The 20,461-nt window shown below is 40.9% G+C and overlaps 1 protein-coding gene across 3 annotated transcripts in view; it reads left to right on the top strand.

The window, feature by feature from the left end:
- LOC106543131 (uncharacterized) overlaps window positions 1–20,461 on the top strand; it is a 70,725-nt gene that overhangs the window by 45,904 nt on the left and 4,360 nt on the right. Inside the window, exons 20-31 of one of the 3 annotated variants that reach the window (XM_087717932.1) lie at window positions 993–1,170; window positions 3,794–3,910; window positions 6,366–6,746; window positions 7,898–8,017; window positions 9,948–11,774; window positions 12,425–12,505; window positions 14,049–14,135; window positions 15,017–15,108; window positions 15,950–16,035; window positions 16,488–16,554; window positions 17,505–17,650; window positions 19,789–19,944. In XM_087717932.1, the coding sequence (XP_087574058.1) occupies window positions 993–1,170; window positions 3,794–3,910; window positions 6,366–6,746; window positions 7,898–8,017; window positions 9,948–11,774; window positions 12,425–12,505; window positions 14,049–14,135; window positions 15,017–15,108; window positions 15,950–16,035; window positions 16,488–16,554; window positions 17,505–17,650; window positions 19,789–19,944 (3,338 nt within the window). The other 2 variants (XM_087717929.1, XM_087717931.1) reach the window with 2 other exon arrangements.

Genomic DNA, 20,461 nt, shown 5'->3' with positions numbered 1-20,461 from the left:
TGTTGGTAGTGCAGAACAAGGATGGGTGGGCTTCAGATCAGTCTGGTGTGTTTTAATTTTTTAAATCAAAACCTGAAGACCCACCAACCAAACCCTGGAGTAAAAGATATTAATTTAGAATTAAGGAATAAGTTTCCCATCAGCATCTTCTGACACAGTGACTCAGTGGCTGAGCTTGTTGATCAGAAGGTCGGCAGTTCAGAGGTTCGAATCCCTAGCGCCACATAACAGCATGAGCTCCCATTACTTGCCCCAGCTTCTGCCAACCTAGCAGTTTGAAAGCAAGTAAAAAATGCAAGTAGAAAAATAAGAACCACCTTTGGTGGGAAGGTAACAGCGCTCCATGCACCTTCAGCATTTAGTCATGCCAGTCACATGACCATGGAGATGTCTTCGGAGAGCGCTGGCTCTTTGGCTTTGAAATGGAGTTGACCACTGTCCCTAGAGCTGGAAACGACTATCACACATGTGAGGGGGGGAGCCTTTACCTTTAAGCATCTTAAGCCTAAGAGTATATTTTGAGTACCAGGATTGCATTAAGCATGCAGCATTTCATGTCCACTAAATGCACTCCCTATTACTTCCAGGTTTCCTCATTCAGCAGACAAATTTTGGTGCACAAAGTCCTTGAGGGTTTTTGTTATTGTTGCTGCCGCTATCCTAACATCATCCAAAAATCTATCTTTTGGTTTTCATCTACTTTTTGGTCTACTTTTGCAATGGAAAGTTAAATTGGCTATTTGTGATTTTATTAGTATTTATAGGCCGCCCTTTTTCCTGAGGGGACTCAGGGCGGCTTACAGGGGCAACATCCTGAAACTCAACCCAGAGGTGGTCTACCAATTCATCCTCTTGTGCCTCGGCTGGAACTGCAGGGATGGAGTCCAAATCCGATCGAAACCGAGCAATTTTAGGCTATATATTTAGGCAGGTATGAAGACCTGTTTCTTCTGGTTGCATTCACAGCTGTCCTCTCACCCTTGATTTTCTAGCTCTTGGACAGAGGACACCCGGGCACAAATTTTCTCAGAGAATCTGAATGCCCAGGGTCTTTCCGAAGCCCCCTGGGAGAATCTGAAGAATAGTATGGAGGCTAAATTCAAGGAGTTTGAAGAGTTGGCAGCATCCGTGTGGGAGCTGATAGCTGAAAAGCATTATTTGAGTAAAACGGTAAGTGTGAAAGGCTAGGGATATAAATATTCCACAGGCTGTCAATGGGGATATCATTTAGGTAATTTAGGAATTGGTATTTAAGTGCAGAAGAAGATCATGGTACCTTTTCAAATATGCCTGTCTTTATGAATAGTGGCTCAGAGCAGCTAATGGATTTCTGTAGATAATGGTTTTCATAGATTTGTCAGGACTGCTCTTAATTACGGATATTTTTTGCACCATTAAACAGCCCCCTCCTGGGCATTAGTTTCATCCAGCAGCAAATGCTTTTCAGTTAAATAGCATGTATTCATAGGCACAGATGGGTTAAAATCCTTGAGAAAGAGAGATAATATATAATTATAGATTATATCCAATTCACATCCTTGAAAGCATTTTTTCAAATAAAGAAATCCAGTGAGCAAATATTTTATACATTTTAAAAAAAAAAACCTCATAGTGTTGCCTAAAGCACCCACAGTATTTGCTATCTCTGATTTAGAGAGGCCCAGTAACATGATCTTATGAATGAGTTATTCATTTAGTTATCACTAAAATGATCAAAAAATCATATGGTATTAATTACAAAAATTATCTCAATTTCTGCTATTTTGAACCAGTGAGGAGAAACTGTGATGAAATGCACAAACGTAGGGTGGGATAGACACACCCAGTATTTAAACCTAGACCTTAAAATGAGAGATAAAATTCAATTCTGTAAATATATGTTGTCCTCTACAGAAGTGAAAGCAGTAAACACAGTCCAGGGTACAAGCAGACAAATGTAATCACAATCCTCAGTGTGATTTTTAATTGTTATTGCCCTGGACCAACATGCCAAGTTTCAAATAGATGTTTTAATTGCTTTGATTTCTTAAGAAAGTTCAAGTTTTCCTACAGGTTATTTTGGAGAAGTAGAAGAAAGAAATGGTTTCAGAGCAATGGTTTGGATCATCAAGGGTATCAAAGATTTATTCATTTTTAATATTGAGAACACTTTTGGGAAAGACAGAGTGGAGCTATGGGGTCCTTGGCAATAACCAAGCTCAGAGACCACCAAGGACCCCACAATTCAACCCTGAGCTACAAATATTCTCTTCTATTGGTAGAGTAAAACTAATTCAAGGGTTTGAGAGGAAAGCAAATGGACAGATTCAGAGGTGGGTTGCTCCCGGTTCGGCCCAGTTTGGCTGAAGTGGTAATGGCGGTGGAGGGAGGCTCTGGCCACCTGCCTGGCCATGTGCACGAGCAAACTGGTAGTAAAACAAGTATAAACCCACTACTGGACAGGTTTCAGAGCTGGTCACAAATCAGATTGCAAGGGAAAACAGCATCAGAAAATCAGGGGAGTAGCACTACACAAGAACAGTTTGGGAATAGACTCACATAGAAAAATCTAAAATGGGAAGAAGCAACTAAAGAATATCACACACAGAGTAGCTGCTGAGAACAAGGAGCAACATTACAGGAAATACTGAAAGGGATTAATTCCAGTTAGAACGAAAAGTGAGATTAACTCTAAGGAATATCTCTTCTTGCCTGCTAAAACAAGTGCAAGAGGACTGCAAAAGATGGAAGAGGGGTTTCTCTCTTGGGAACATTTGAGGAGAGTCTTTTCTCTCTCTCTAATAGTTTATTTTATAATCTTATGTCAGAGTTTTGGCAGTGTGACTATTATTATGACATAAACTAAGGAGCAAAACAGAGCCCAGAGGACACAGAGCCTTTGTACAGTTAATAGTGGTTTATATATACAGACATATACATGGTAGATAAATTCCTTACCACTCAGCTACAGACACAAGGAGAGAAATGAGATACATGACGAGAGGGGGGAGGGAGAGGGAGGAAGGGAGAGGGGGGGGACGCCCTCTAATGACCACCTATATATAGACACCTCTTCAAGGGGTAAATGACTTGTGTGGACCCATCAGAGTTTTAAAGAGGTGATACCATATATTGCTGAATCATCATTGCATCAGCCTATAGATTACAGATTACAACCTTAAATCAGCTGGCAGCTATTAAATATTCATTACCTGATATCTTATTTTCTTTCTCTAATAATTTAATGCATACAATATATGAAACATAGTTCCATGGTTCTGTCTGAGGTCTATGCAACTTTCAGAGTTATCTTTCATTAAGGTTCCAGTGTTTTTTGTGACAAAATGATAGATTCTCTCAGCAGGCCTTATTGAGGTAACTGAACAAATAAGTAGGATATAATTGTTCAACTCTTTGAATGAAAAAGGACAGATACAAATCTATTAAGAGCCAAGGTGGCGCAGTGGTTAAGTGCAGCACTGCAGGCTACTGCTAGATCAGCAGTTCAGCGGTTCAAATCTCACCGGCTCAGGGTTGACTCAGCCTTCCATCCTTCCGAGGTGGGTAAAATGAGGACCCAGATTGTTGGGGGCAATATGCTGACTCTCTGTAAACCGCTTAGAGAGGCCTGAAAGGCCTATGAAGCGGTATATAAGTCTACTGCTATTGCTATTGCTATTGCTATTATTAATCTACCTGGAATCCTTAAGAATATGGAAACCAATATTTAAGAGAACAGAAATAGTTTCAGAGATATTGCAAAATGGCATTTCAGGTGGGCTTCCTCCCCCCCCCCCTCTTGTTCTGCCTTTAGATAAAGGAGCGAATGGAAGAACTACAGAACATGCTGGGATGGGTGATGGTACGATATCAAGCACAGTGTTCCCCAAAGGACCCTGGAAACAAGAATGATGAGCCTCAAAACCTCCAAGTTAGTATGCCTCTAATGTGCCTTTATTACAAATAGGAACTTTTATTCATGGCCTTGAGCAGGGGTCAGCAACTTTAAGCACTCAGAGAGCCATTTGGACCAGTTTCCCACAGAAAAGAAAACATTGAGAGCCACAAAGATCCTAACCAGAAGCCCCCATTCAATTCTGGAGCTGACCGGAAATCCGGTTCCCCTACCAAAGAGTCTCCTCCTAGCATGGCATCCTTTTTCCTCTACCTGTCCTAACTGAAAGCCCTATCAATTGTGGAACTGACCAGAAAGCCTGCTCCTTGCCATAAGAGTCTCCTCCTGGCGCGCTATGCTTCTCCCTCTCCCCAACCGGAAGGTCCTCTCAAAATTGTGCTGCTGACCAGTGACAGGGAGCTGCAGCAGGGATGAAAGAGCCACATGTGGCTCCAGAGCCGTTGGTTGCTGACCCCCTGTCCTTGGGAAAAGAAGAAGACGGTATTGCACAACCCAGGGGGGGAGGATGGAAATTTCCTTATTATTTACCTTTGTTATCTTTTTCACTGATTTGTACCTCTGGATGGTTATGTGTGTGAATTAGGGAAGTATTCATGTATTGTTTGCTTTTGTAAATTCTGCTATCAATATTGAATCTGCAGTTAATATATAGTTGTTGTCCATGCCATCAGCTGACTGCTTAAACATGAGGACATAGAACAGCTCAAGATGAAGAAACAATTTTCACTTCTTGTCCTCAGCCTTTCAAATTGGCAAAAGCAAAGATGGATCACCTTCAAATTTCTGAGAACGCTGACAATGAAAACAATTCGGCGGCATAAAAGTGTTTATGATTTAACTGCAAAATCACTAAAATGCATGGTTTGATTCAATATTCCTTTTGATGGGCTCCATCAATCAAAGCACTTATCTAGGCAAAGGGGTGAGATAACAGGAGGAGAATTTGGATTTAGCATATTGCCCCACCTACATAGGCTTGTGTTTGGATCAGTATAATGGGCTCATAGTGTGCAGTGAATCAACCTATGCAGTATGCATCTGGGAAGTCAAGTGTAGCACCAGCAGGGCTCAGGATTCTTAAATAACCCAATTCTGTTGCTTTGGCAACAGCTTCTCATTCTTGGAATTATAAAGTACCAGTCTACTCTATTTTGCTAAAGATAAGGACATCTGCCCAAAGGATATGCGTAGCTCGGTCAACATTTTGTTACTAAAAATAGAATATGGATATTCTACGTCTCATGGCTGTACTTTCATCCTTTTAAAAATTGCTGCTGTAGAAAAAGTGCAGGGGCTAATCACTGGGATCTTGTGTTATTGCCTTCTTCCCCTTGCAGCTTAATTTATTCTGGTCTCTTAAAGTCTTTAAGAAACTGGAAGGACTGTGGATCTCTCGCCTTTTTTCCAGGGTACTTAGCTTGCCTGTTCTTGTAAAGACTTGGGAGGAGATAATGTTTCTTTTTTAAGGAAGAAAGCTGTCTGGACCAGTCTTGGATAGCCCCATTGGAAGGTTGAGACCTAAGGGTTAGACTGAGAAGTTGTCAAAACATCATTGAAGAAGTATATTTATTATATTAAGATTTTTAAATAACCATCATCTTGGCTCCCATGCTCCCATTTCTTAATCTGATTCCTTTCCAATAATAAGAATAACAAGAGCCAAGCCCTATATCTATTTGCTGTTTTTCACCAATGTTGTAGTTTTCCCATTTAAGATTTGCTATCTTTATTTTAAGTATATTTTTGTACATCCAGGTTAAAACTGTCCAAAAGTTCAATACAGCAGTGGAACTTTTCTGTATGGTCTCATTTATATTATATTTAGCTAAAATACTTACCATCAGTATAGATTTTCAGTTGCTGGGTTTTTTTCCTCCTGAAAAAAATCTTAGCACAGGAGATTGAGGCAAAAAGCCTAGTTTCATATATAAAGCGCTTGTTCACTTGAGTGTAGTGTCTCCAAACTTGTAGCAGACTTGCCCTGCCAGTCTTCTGCCTCCTTGTGTGAATCAACCACAATATAGAATGAAGAACCAAATACTGACCTTTCCCCAGATGATTTCTAATTTTCTGAATAGGTCATGATCTTAGGTCCAGTTAATAGTACAGAAGCCTGCACTGTCCAGAAGGAAGTAGATCCCAGTTCAGAAGAAATAACAATGCTATAGCAATAGCAATAGCACTTAGACTTGTATACTGCTTCATAGTGCTTTTATAGCTCTCTCTAAGCGGTTTACAGAATCAGCATATTGCCCCCAACAATTTGGGTCCTCATTTTACCCACCTTGGAAGGATAAAAGGCTGAGTCAACCTTGAGATTTGAACTGCTGAACTGCAGCTAGCAGTCAGCTGAAGTAGCTTGCAGCACTGCACTCTAACCACTGTGCCACCTCGGCTCTTACCAAGCTGAAGGAAGAAAATGAACAAATTACCCACTGCAGCTTATTTATTGTCTTTTCTTACTCCCTAGATTGAACTCGATTCTGGAGCCGATGTGACTGAGACAGATGGCATCCTGAACTCTAAGGTGTTGATGAAATGTTCAGCAGAAGATTACCATAAGCAACAGAATGAACCAGTCTCCACTGCATTTGCACTAAATGTTCTTCCAGGGTACAAACAGAGCTTGGAAGAATCAGGAAATGGTTTGCCCTTTGAGGTGGAGGTCCCTCAGGGAACTCTAGTTCTAGAACCCTCAGAGACGCCAGTGTTACTTGTGCCACAGGCATCCCCTGGCAGTTTGGGTAGCACAGTGAGTTTGATCCTGAACATTGAAAAGGAAGGGGAGAAAAAAGCTGCAGGGAGCCAGACTGCATCTTCACCAACTGTAGGACAAGAGACTTCGCACAAGGTAAGGCATTTCCTTGCCAAAGATGATAGATAGATGATAGATAGATATCACATATACACACACACACAATTGCAAAATGCAATGCTATATCACAGGTGTCAGGGTTCCAAGAAACACCCCCAACAAAATAAAATCCAAGGCTTGAAGTTCCTCAAAGTTCCAATTTATTAGAGATGTCATGTTGGCACATCTGGGAAATCCCAAATCTGAAAGCTTCTAGGTTGTCCCCGCCCACTTGAAAGTTCACAACCATGCTCCACACCCACAAGTTCCTCAATGGTCCAATCAGAGGTCGGTTCCTACCGGTTTGGAGCAGTTCGGAAGAGTAGGTAGTAACTCAGCCTGCCATGCCCTCGAATCGGTTCTCTCGGCAGTGTCATCTTGTTTAATGCTTCTGTGCATGTGCAGAAGCATTTTTATAGTACTGTGCATGTGCGCATAGCGAAGCATGGGCACACCCCCAGCGCATCCCTGAGCGAACTGGCAGTAGCAGCAGCAGCCAGAACCCACCCCTGGGTCCAATCCATTCTCCAGATCGACTGGAGACTGAAGACACTCCCCAGTCACTCCCAAGCAGACAAATGTCCTTGACTCCCAGTACAAGGAATGTTGTTATGGCTAAGTTTACACCGCTCCGACAAAAAAAACCCCTCCCAATTTCCCAGGCTAAAATATGTGGCAGTCAGGAAGCAAAAAAGAAGAAAAATGGTTTCCAAAACTGACACAGGGTTTCTCGACCTTGGCAACTTTAAGATGTGGGGACTTCAATTCCCAGAATTCCCTAACCAGCATGAATTTTGGGAGCTGAAATCCACACATCTTAAAAGTTCCTCAATCCGAGATATACTGTTCTAGAGCAATGGGAGGCAAGAATTTCTAATATGAGGAAATTCCAAACTAAGAATGTCAAGTAACATCAGTGGGAAATTTGGAAGTTCATAACTAAGCAATAGTATATTAAAATGCAGTGTGGATCAAGGAAGCTAGTTTTGTTTTCTGCTTCTTACATAAACAGCTGCCATTTATGCATCCGGCACAATCTTTTTATGTGGCACCAACTGACTTTCTGCACCTTCATTTCTTTGCTGGCTGTTGTAGCTTGTCATTACTACTCCTTCACTTTCCATTTTTGTTTCTTTCCTGATATCCAGCTCTCTGAAATTAAACCCTCAGCCTGTAAAACATTTTGGAAACGTTGCCAGGGACTTTTAGAAAATACTTTGGGTAGTTTAAAGAGAAAGAAAAGGCTGTACCATCAGCATGCAAAAGAGGTAAAATTGCTGTGATGTAGGAATGAGGGAGTGAGGACCAGGGATGCATGTTAGAGCACATGGCTGCATGTTGCAAGGTCCTTTACTAACTAGCTCATTGCTACTCCTCATAGTTAACTTCTGCATTGATTTACAATTATCACATCCATGTTAGAAATCAGGCAGACACCTTTAGCGAGGGTACAATGTATGAAGGCATGAATACATTACAGCTGCATTAAAATTTCCATCTCATATCCTAATATGTCCTATGAAAACTGCTCCCATAGAACTTTAAATAGCTATAGCACTTATAAGCCACTTCACCGTACTTTACAGCCCTCCTTAAGCAGTTTACAGTGTTAGCATATTGCCCCCAACAATCTGGGTCCTCATGTTACCAACCTCGGAAGAATGGAAGGCTGAGTCAACCTTAAGCCAGTCAGGGTCGAAGGACTTAAACTCCTGACAGTCTGAGCAGAATTAGCCTGCAATACTGCATTCTAACCACTATGCCACCATGGCTCTTAAATATGTTGTATTTTATCCAAGCTTTCTCTATATGCTGTATTTGTTCTCCTCCACATCTTGCATCTTCAATAATTGACCAAAGGACAGAATTGAAGCCTACACAGTTTCTGCTGTTAATCTCTACATTTATTAAAGTTCTCTGTTCTGTGTAACTATTGAAGATACTTGAGAGACCGCCTTCTGCCAATTACCTCCCTGCGACCAATAAGATCACACAGATTGGGCCTCCTCCGTATTCCATCGGCCAGCCAGTGTCGGCTGGCAACTACAAGGAGGAGGGCCTTCTCAGTAGTCGCCCCGACCCTTTGGAACGAACTCCCCGTGGAGATTCGTACCCTCACCACCGTCCAGGCCTTCCGCACAGCCTTGAAGAACTGGCTAGCCCGTCAGGCCTGGGGATGAAGATAGTTGCCCCCCCCCGAATGATGAATGCATGTTGGTTACTGTTTTTATTATATGTGTCTTTGTTATTGTCTGTATTTCCCCTTCCCCGATTTTGTGTGAGCCGCCCTGAGTCCCCTCAGGGAAAAGGGCGGCCTACAAATCTCAATAAAATCACAAAATCACAAATCACAAGATGCTGGACTGGTGTCACCTATGCAGACTTACCATACAAATTCATGGAAGATATACTAGGACAAGGAACAGTATGTAATTTAGCTCCCACTCTGAAGGAGTAAATAGATTTGCAAAGGAAAAAGAATCAAGAAATGAGTCCTACGATATATTGAATTTTGAGCTAAGATATGGACAGGAGAAAATATTTTATTTTTGGAAAATGGCCAAACCTCTTTCAGCTGATCTTAACACCCATTAAATGTTTTTAATACTCTGTTGATAGCTTGAATGTTGAAATGAATTGAGAATGGGTAGCACATCACTTACAGTTTAGACATTAATGGCGGTGTGTTGCGTTATTTTGAGTTATACAAACTGTATGCTCACTACTTTACAGTGTACCCAATTGTCATTTCTTCAGTGTTGTCACATGAAAAGATAACACTTAAATATTTACAAAATGTGAGTGGGTGTACTCACTTCTGTGATATACTGTATACTGAAAAGCTTTGAGATGTATTTAGTAATGGTTTCTCTACCTTTAAGTTCAGACTAATATTGTCTCCCTTCCTGAAAAACCAGGAATAATAAAATGAAATAAACTAGAATAGCTAGAGTTTCAGTTGGCAAGAAATAAATAAAACTGAAGTGCATTGTCCATTTTGGGGGGTTGCATGAACGGGTCTTTCAAATGAAGAGTGAATAAACATTTGGCAGAAGATAGCATGTCTCAGTGCATGCCTTTAAATAAGGTCTTACGATTGCAACGTTTGCTACTGTGCTATCCTAAATATTTGGCTTAGACTCCAGCAGCTTCATGCAGTTCAGATATGTTCTTTACTTTTCTTACCATGTTTTACAGGTGAGCACCTATCTACAAGTAAAGGAGAAACATGGATGTAGAAATCAGGATCCCGACGTTGGAAATTCAGCACTCATATCAGAATCTATTAAGCAAGGATCTCCCAGAGTTCCTTCTTCCCCATTTTCCAGGGTAGAATGGAGCAAAGCGGCCTCTCATACTTTCCCCAAGATGAATTCCAGCTGCTCTCCAAAAAGCCCAAAGGGAAAAACCAAAGCAATGGCAGGAGATATTCAGCAGCTCATTTTGCAAAGGATTATGGGAACAAAAACAAATTATCTGCAAGAAGGGAAGCATAGTATGAGTAACACTTGGCCGCCTAGATGCACCCGGAGGGTGCAAGTGCTGCAGGCATTGTCCTTACCACAAAGAGAGCTGATGGATTATGTAAAAAATCCACTGGAATGGGCTATTGATGAGGAATGTGATTTACCCAGAGAAAGGTCTGGAAAGTGCATATTCCTGAAACAAAGCACAAGTCTCCATAGCCACCATTCATCCACAGAAAAGATGAACACCTGTCAGCATCTTTCCCTGGGATCTGTTTTGAGCCTGGAACTTCCCAAGGACCTCAGTGCTCTTAGAAATGTCCATGATGTTGTCAAGGTAGCAAGGGAAGAAATAGCAGAAAGGAAAGGGGCAATGCAGGTGAACCAAGTGGACCAAAGGAATACAGAAGAGACAAAGACACACGAAACTGGTATCAGCCTGGAAAAGGAAACCATAAGAGGACAGAGAGTAATGCACGCAAAGCCCATGAGAGCAGAAGATGTTCCTCATAAGCTCCCCAAGTCTAAGAAGGGCACTTGGTTTGAAGAAGTGAACCTCAACCCAATCTACGGCAGGCAGAAAACTTACTCTGTTGCTTCTAGTGAAGAGGTGAAGCTGCATCCCACAAGTCACAACCATTCCAGTGATGGATTTTTTGATTTCAAGAAGAATAAGCCCTCTCATACCAGTGTATTGCATGAGCAGATAGGTTTGGAGTGGGATAAACTAGCTGCTTCACTAGGTAGAATGGATAGCCCCAAAGAGAAGCAAGTAAAAGATGTAGATGATAAGAGAGCCAAAGTCCAAGAAGCTTTGAGGTTGAAACTGAAGCCTTCCTCTGCTGAATCTCCAAGCATCCCTGATTTAGTTTCTCGTCTAACCAGAACTAAAGATCCTTTAGTGAAGGAGACATCAGAAAAAGAAAATACTCAGTGCTCTGGAGAAGGCATTCCAAGACACCCACCTTCATTTCTGCACTTGGGGCATAAATCCCCCACCCAACCTCCTAAGCTTGATTGTGAGTTGGGCTATGTGGAAAATACTCTGAGTGGCCCAGATCTCTGCCCTTTTAATTTGACTCCATGGGCAGAGGTAACCAAAGGAACAAAGTTGCAAGGCATGACAGCAGACGTTCGTCACCCTGCTCATGAGATGTTTGAAGAAGAGGAAGAAGAGTTGCAGGCCATATGGAATAATATGGAGAAGCATAAAAAGGAGTCGGACATCCCCAGTGACCCAGGAAGAAAGATGGAAAAAGAACAAAATCTGGCCAGCTCAGGTGGAAAACTTCTCCTGACATCTGCAGATAATTGGTTGATAGCCAAATTCAAGCTTCCCACTTCTGCTGAAATGTTGCAGAATTCAGAAGGAGGAAGAGGGGCCAGTCTCGTCGTTGACAAGAGGAAAAGCAGACCAAATCAGTGCAGCAAAGCAGATATATCTTCTTGCCAGGAGCTTAATAAAGAAGCAGCATCTTCACCTGGAGAATTGTCACGGCAAAAAATATATCCAGCAGATCAACAGAAATTCCAGGAAGAAAGCAAAAGCGTTAGCAAGGTTAGAATGATTGGCTTTCTAGGGGAGGGATAGGAAGAACTGTATTAGAAAAATTCATTTTATCTACCATTTAAATGTTTGCGGTCCCCAAAAGAATTGATAAGATTTCTCTTCCCACTAATGCAAAACTCACACTTTTTCATGTAGATTGCTATCAATACTGAGCCCTGCAGGGGTGTGTGTATGTGATACTCATCAACATCAATCAATTTGGCCAATTCCGTGTAGCTGGAAGATAATAGTGATGGTAGACAAGCACACCTGGAATTTGTATAGTTAAAAGTCTGTAGACATTCTCAGTCATCCAGGTCATGGTTGTCCCAAAGGTGCTTTTTCAGTAGGCAACTGGACTTCCTTGTTTTTCTTTGAAGATGTTTCATTTCTCATCCAAGAAGCTTCTTCAACTCTGACAGGATGGTGGAAAATGAAAGGATTTATATTCCAGTTGCCTCCTGAAAAAGCACCTTTGGGATCTGGAATTTGCTTACTTCAAAAAACTAAGCTAAAGTTAGTGTTGATGCAAGTTTGGCCACAGAATATTCTCCCACCCTTTTGCTACATTTTGCTACAAAAATGCCACATGTTCCTTCACAAGAGATTTTTTTTTAATGTTTTCAGGAGACTTTATATTATATATGTCTTTTTTCTAGACTCTTCCAAGTAAATTGGAACTTCAGATGATGGAAGGGCCTCTGGAAAGAAAGAACCTGTTGCAGGCAGGGGGCAGAAAGGTATTTATATGGGGAAAAAATTAAAAAATACATTAATTTCCTTTTACTTCCGGCAGATCAACAGAAATTCCAAGAAGAAAGCAAAAGTGTTAGCAAGGTTAGAATGATTGGCTTTCAAGGGAAGGGATAGGAAAAACTGTATTAGAAAAATTCATTTTATCTACCATTTAAATGTTTGCGGTCCCCAAAAGAATTGATAAGATTTCTCTTCCCGCTAATGCAAAACTCACACTTTTTCATGTAGATTGCTATCAATATTTGTCTACAGATCCCAACAACTACTGGTTATCCATAAATTGCCACATTGAAAGAAATTAATCTAGGGTTATGATGGTATGTTGTCAGCAGGGGTGGGATTCAAAAATTTTAGCAACCAGTTCTCTGCCCGGTTGCTGGGTGGGCGTGGCCATGGTGGGGGTGGCCTACTCAGCCTCCTGCACCACCACCGGGGCGAAACCATCACACACACCCCACGCTCCGGAGGCTTTCCTCAACTCTCCGAGAGGGTGAAAACAGTCTCTCCTGGGCTCTAGAGCCCTCTGGAGGCCCGAAACGGACCTGTTTCTGGACTTCTGGAACTTCCGGGAGGCCCATTTTTCGCCCTCCCAGAGCCTCCGCGCAGGCCCTGCACTTATCTGGCATCCAAAACAGGCTGCATGGAGACTACTGGGAGGGGCTGGGTGGGGCCAGACAGTCCGGCAACTACTGGTTCAGCAAACCAGATGTAAAATTAGCATCTGGTTTGCCCAAAGCAGTCCGAACCAGCTGAATCCACCCTGATTGTCAGTAACTAACATTGATGCAGCTCCATTTTTTTTCCCAGTGTGATGATTCGAATATAAGCTACAGTAATAAATGATCTGAGTTTTCAGGATAAGTACAATCCACAGTGTGTCAGCTAAAATAAAATTAAAAACTAGTTTGATTCGAGCCAGTCATTGGGGGGCGAGATTATTACCAGGGAGTCCCTCATACTGTATTTGCTTGGTGCTAATTATGTAGTTTTTTATGCCCTGAAGGAACTTTTGGACATTAGTTGTTTTTCTTGGCCCATGTTTTAAGAAAAAGTTTATAGGTAGTCCTCAAGTTACGACTACAATTTCCATTGCTAAGCTCCTGATTTTATGACATTTTTGCCATGGTTGTTAAGCGAATCACTGTAATTGTTCAGTGAATCACGTGGTCATTGAGTAAACCCAACTTCCCCCATTGACTTTGCATGTTGGAGGCCAGCTGGGAAAGTCACAAAGCATTAGTTCATTACTGTGGGGTGCTGCAACCATCACAAATATATGATAGCCAAGCACCCAAATTATGGTTACATGACTGTGGGAATGCTGTGAAGGTTATAAGTGCCAGGACAGGTCATAACTCATTTTTTCAGTGCCTTGTAACTTTGGTCACTAAATGAATGGTTGTAAGCCAAGGATTACCTTTATTCTAAAAGCAAGTGTGGACAAAAGAAGTTTCCTACTTGTGCTGCTTCATGTTCAGATGAATCTTTATCTGTTTTAGATCTGACCTTGGATTTTTATTCTTTCAGGCAAATAGTCGGTCCTGGAACACATTTCATACAGTTCTGATGAGGCAAACTTTGTGTTTCTACCAGGACAAGAAAGATACCCTCAAGGTAATGGCCAGTGAAAGAGAGAGAGAAAAAAAAAACCAAAATGAAATGCTTGATTGATTGATTATATGCCATCAAATCTTTTTCTACCCCCAGCAATCACATTGATATATTTCCTCCATGAGAAATGGAGAAATTTGTTCTCCACCCTATATTTCTATATCCTATATAATCCAATGACTTCTGCATGAACAAGGTCATTAAGTATTTTTACTTGAAAACACTTTATACCGTTTTTGTTGCCTGAGTTTTAGAAATAAACTGCATTTTTTCCAAAATAAAACTTAAAATGTCATGTATCCTAGATAGAGCAGTCATAAAGCATAACAGAATATAAATTACCCATAGGTGCATTGAAGCTGAGCTTAAATGGTAATTATAAATGGCACTGATTAAAGCTTACAAAACTTTCATAGAATAGAAGCATCTGCATAGTCTCTCTTAGTATAATGACATCGATCCATCAAGCAAGAAGAGTGAACATGATCACAAAGAGATCCTTGCATTTTACATTGTGTCTATCAGAGGCCCCTTTAAGACTTGTGGACTTCAACCAGGATGGCCGACTGAAGAATTCTGGAAGTTGAAGTCCACAAGTCTTAAAGCTGCAAAGGTTGGAGACCCTGGCCTAAATCAATAGAAATGCAGAAACAGAATCCTGGATCATTCCTTTCTTCAGTTTGCCATTTAAGATAGTCCCTTTCTCAAGCTTTTTCTTGGTTAAATATGTACTAGTTTGTTAGCCATAGCTAAACCTTCAGAATGCTTACCCTATTCCAGGAAGAAGAATATTTGTTTACCTAAAAGTACTGTTTCATGGTGGCTTAGTTAGAAGCAATATTTTCAAGTGTGTGGACTTTATGTTTGCCTTCTTTGCATAACAGAGCTCTGTGATGGCCTTACCGTTGAACCTGTCTGGAGCTGTTTGCACCCTGGAAACAGAATATACCAAAAAGAGCCATTGTTTCACATTACAGTGAGTAGCATTGATTTTTTATGAGGTACCTGGATGCATTTGGCACTTTAAGGTATAGGTGCTGTTAGAATTTAGAAATTGTCATTCTCTGACTGGGCATTTGGAACAGGTGCTGTCCTTTATACAATTTTTGTAGATATCCCAATATGCCAACAGTGAAACACATTCACTGTATTCAGTTGCTGAGGAAGGACACAGGCAGTTTGTCATATCTCTGCTCCTGATCAGATTTCTAGGACAACACATAGTGCCAATGAATTTCTTGAAGAGAACAGAATCAACTTCTTTTCAGAATTCCAGCACTAATTGTTTCCTCTTCACTTACAACTTTCAGTCATTCCCATCTCTTAACTTGTAGTAATGTTTAAGGTAGATATTTCTACCCGTTACTTATGTCTTAATTCCCACTGAAGTACAACACTGGAATGTGGCCAGCTATCATCTAATAATTCTGTTGACAGGTATCCTAGGATTAGGAAGTCTTGGAAAGTATTCTATGGAGTTTTCTAGACCGGTTTCCAAAATTATACAGTATTCTTTATGCCACAATATGTAGAGGAAATGGGAGTGGCCTTGACAGACAGAAGGAAGAGCCACTACCAAGACAACAGTCAGATAAAAGAGGATTGAGTTCAGGGCAGGAAAGTATCCTAAGTAAGCATCTCAGACAAGACCCTTGCTAGATTTCATGCAGTGACAGTGGAGAAATCATGTTCAGAATTGTAAGATTTTGTTACTACAGCTTTACAATAAGTAGTACTGACTTGCTTAACAATGAATTCTTAATCTGGGCTACCTTGAAATCTGATTCCATAATACTTTTTCTCTCACACACATCTAGGTTGAATGATGGCTCCAAGTATCTTCTCAGAGCTCCAACTGAACCACTCATGAAAGAATGGGTTACCAAATTACAGCAAAACTCAGGTAAGATTGAAATACAGCCCATAGTATAATGATTAGGCCTAAGTGGGGAAAAGTTTTTAATTTTACAGCCACTTTTATCTTTCCTCACCATGTATCGCATTGAAACTGGGTCAAACCTAGGATCATAAAATGGGTTTTAATCTTAATATTGTAGGGAAGATTGTCTAAAATATTGGGATTTATTTGTGGGAAACTGGAGCTAAAACAAAATGATCTCCTAGTCTCAGTTCCTTGTGTGTAGCAGTACAACAACAGTGGCTTGTATGGGGGCTACTGTGCACATTCCACATTTGAGCTGAACGATACAAGTAAAAATAAATGAAAGTGCTTTAAAATTCATGTTATCATTCCTGTTCATCAGAGTGTATGAAATAGACTTTTCTCATAGGTTTGCTTGAATGGTTTTATTTTAAAATATGACGTCTGAAATGACTGCTTTGATCTGTTCCAAGGTTTACTGGAAATGGATTTCTTCCCATCATCTTCCCAGCCTGTTCAAGGAATGACCTCTGTGGTTAGGTAAGGAGTTCAAGCAACTCAGCCACACTATAAATTTGCAGAGAAGTATGCAGAAAGTTTTTTGAGAATTCACAAGACTGATATTCCTATAAATATTTTTGCGTTTCTTAAAAATGCAATACTGCATCAAGATACTGAAAATATCCAGACTCTGGGATTCCTAAATGTAAAATTATGGCCATGCTAGCTGGACTGATGGAGATTGCAGTCTATCACACCTGGAGAGACTAGATTAACAGCAGTTTAATATTTGGAAATGCATCTTGTTCAAGTTTAGTTAAGATTATTACTGTGGTTGTCTTGCTTTTTCTTCCTGTATGATTCTCTAGCCTCTATATTATTAGAGGCATCCCTGATGCTCACTTCTTATTAACATGCAGTGTGCTGGTTTATTTTCAGCCACACAGAAGCTACCAGTTGACCAAATGAAATTAATTGAGATATCCTAAAGTAGTGCCTAAGGGACATGCTGGCTCAGTGGCTAAGACGCTGAGCTTGTCGATCAGAAAGTTCAACAGTTCAAATCCTTAGCGCTGTGTAATGGAGTGAGTTCCTGTTACTTGTCCCAGCTTCTGCCAACCTAGCAATTCGAAAGCATGTAAAAATGCAAGTAGAAAAATAGGGACCACTTTGGTGGGAAGTATGCCATTTCGTGTGCCTTTGGCATTTAGTCATGCTAGCCACATGACCATGGAAATGTCTTTAGACATGCGGGCTCTTCAACTTTGAAATGGAGATGAGTACCACCCCCTAGAGTTGGGAATGACTAGCACATATGTGTGAGGGGAACCTTTACCTTTACTAAAATGGTGCCTATGAATAAAACATCTCTGTTTGCTTTATGGAAAAGACAATCTGCAACTAAACACTGCCTGAAATATGCAGCAGAGTGCTGTGCAAATTTGGATTTGAATCCCCTTTCCTATCTCCACCCCCGCTTATTTTTTTAGTGAAATTCCTGGACAAGGAGTTCCCCACTTCCAGAGCTTTCAGAAAAAGCTTCCAACTAAGAGTCAAGAAATCAGATTTCTGCCCAAGTCAAGTGTAAAGCTGCAGTTGCCTTATAGTACTCGTAGTGAACCACTGGATACAACAGGTAAGTGTTTGGAGCTGATTGCAGATTTTCAAGAGCATTTTCCTGACTTCACCTCAGTAGCTTATTATTGTAGTATCAGCAGATAGAGAACATGGGCTTCTCTAGACCCTGAACTAAACAATGTTGAGTCTAGTAAATAATTGGATGGGAGAATACAAGTGCAGGCCTGATTGGGAATCTCCCAAAATATGACTAAAGGAAATAGTAATGAACTACTTCTGGGTTGCTGCCAGAAATCCATACAGTCACTGGAAGTCAATCTTGATCTGAAAGAAGTTACCTTTGCCTTTAGAATAGTAATACTGCTATACTACCCAGTGATATAAACTCTTTAAATGCCTATAAGTGTTCAATAAAACCTAAACCTAAACCTATATAGTGAAATGTTCCTGTCATCTTAATTGAAGCACCATAAGAGAGCATCCTTCAAAAATTACTGCTGTAGAGGACAGATAAGAACTAATGACATAGAATCCATTCAAGCATCTTCTTAATTTATTTTGGACTTTTGAAGTCTTGGAGAAACTGGCCAAGGTAGTGGAAATGGTCATATCTACACAATCCTTTGCTGGATTGAACTGAATGGTTAAAAGAAATATATTGAGACAAAATATTTTCCTCCAAGGAAGAGATATCTATGGGATATGAACAAACCTCTAAATGTGATTACTGACAGCTGGAGAAACAGAGCTTCTATCTGCAAGAGAAATAGCACTTAGACTTATATACCACTTCACAATGCTCTACAGCCCTTCGTAAGTGGTTTACAGAATCAACATATTTCCACAACAATCTGGGTCATTTTACAAACCTCAGAAAGATGGAAGGCTGAGTCAACCTTGAGCTGGTGAGAATTGAACTGCCAATCTGTTGACAGTTGGCAGTCAGCAGAATTAGCCTGCAGTACTGCATTCTAACCACAGTGCCACCACGGCTCTTCTGCAAAACAATCAATGTATTGTACTACATACTACAGTAGGTAGAACTGCAGAAAAAAACTATTACTACCAACCTGCCTTCCATTGAGGATCTATACACTACACGAGTCAAAAAAAGGGCTGTGAAAATATTTACAGACCCCTCGCATCCTGGACATAAATTGTTTCAACTCCTACACTCAAAACGACGCTATAGAGCACTGCACACCAAGACAACTAGATACAAGAACGTTTTTTTCCCTAATGACATCACTCTGCTAAACAAATAATTCACTAAGGCTGCAATTACTATTACTATTAGTCTTCTCATCGTTCCTATCACCCATCTCCCCACACTTAGGACTGCATGACTGTAACTTTGTTGCTTGTATCCTTATGATTTATATTGATATTGTTTCCTGGTTGCTTATTTGTACCCCATGACTATAATTAAGTGTTGTACCTTATGATTCTTGACAAATGTATCTTGTCTTTTTAGGTTCACTGAGAGCATAAGCACTAAAGACAAATTCCTTGTGTGTCCAATCACAGTTGGCCAATAAAGAATTCTATTCTATTCTATCTAATGTACCACACACGTACACACTGAACAATACAAAACCATGGTTCTTTTCCTTCTATTTTTGAAATTAGTTCTACCATCCCGCCCTGATCCTAAATTGTGTATTCTCTTGGTTTACTTAACATACTAAGTCAGCCTTTTGGGAACTAGGGACCAGTTTTGTGGAGAGAGGTTTTTCTGCGAACTAAAAGGGGGCATGTAGTTTTGTGTGCTGCCTGCATCTGGTGGATGGAGCTTTGCTTGTTTGCGCAGCCTGGTTTCTGGCATGCCACAGACTGGTGCCAGTCATAGACTGGGGGTTGGGGATCTCTGTCCTAAGTCAAAATGTGGATCATTTTGATTTGGTTTTATATTTTGTGTGAAGCTAGCTAATCAGAGTTAACCAAATAATGGCTTAGCACAGTCTTTCCCTCTCATATACACGCAAACCACCCCCCACATACGTGTTCTAAGCTTATTTCGTAGTCTCCATCCCAGCAAAGGTTACATAATCTGTGTTAAAGCTAATATGCTGACATTGGTCCCATAAGCAAGTCATCTGATCCGACCGTGTCAGTGCTTTTAAAAAGGCTACAACTAGCACTCTATGATACACAGCTGGAATATTTAGCCTTAATGCAGTGTGCCTCTCCTTCTAGGAAATGGCCTCAGAGCTGCACCTATTTATACCACAGAACAGAATCTAAAGCAGTGTTCTCCTTTGGAGTCAGCGAGGTCACAAGACCCTCAGTTCTACCAGGAAGATGATTGTGGACTGGTGACAAGCAAAAGGCGATCATATTCATTCACTTCAGGTATGACATGCATATCTATAAAAGAAAAAGAATCAGAATTATTAGGTGTAATTTTTTATTTGGTCTTGTACAGCACCCAGAGTTTTCTAGAATGTCTGCTGTTATTGTTGTTAGTTGCGAATTCATGTCTTCCCCATCGCAACCCCATGGACAATGTTCCTCCATGCCTTCCTGTCCTCTACCATCCTCTGGAGTCCATTTAAGCTCATGCTTACTGTTTGGTGACTCCATCGAGCCACCTCATTCTCTGTTGTCCCCTTTTTCTTTTGCATTCAATCTTTCCCAGCATTGGGCTCTTCTCCAGTGAGTCCTTCCTTCTCATTAGGTGGCCAAAGTATTTCAGTTTCATCTTCAGGGTCTGGCCTAAAGAGCAGTCAGGGTTGATCTCCTCTAGGACTGGCCGGTTTGATTGCTTTGCAGTCAAAGGGACTCGCAGGAGTCTCCTCCAGCACCATAGTTCAAAGGCCTCAATTCTTTGGCAGTCAGCCTTCCTTATGGTCCATCTTTCACAGCCATA

This window comes from Thamnophis sirtalis, unplaced genomic scaffold (assembly GCF_051295495.1).
Source record: "Thamnophis sirtalis isolate CommonGarterSnake01/CBP01778 unplaced genomic scaffold, rThaSir2_p1.2 scaffold_6, whole genome shotgun sequence".
NCBI lineage: Eukaryota > Metazoa > Chordata > Lepidosauria > Squamata > Natricidae > Thamnophis > Thamnophis sirtalis.
This window is presented reverse-complemented; position numbering and strand designations above follow the sequence as displayed.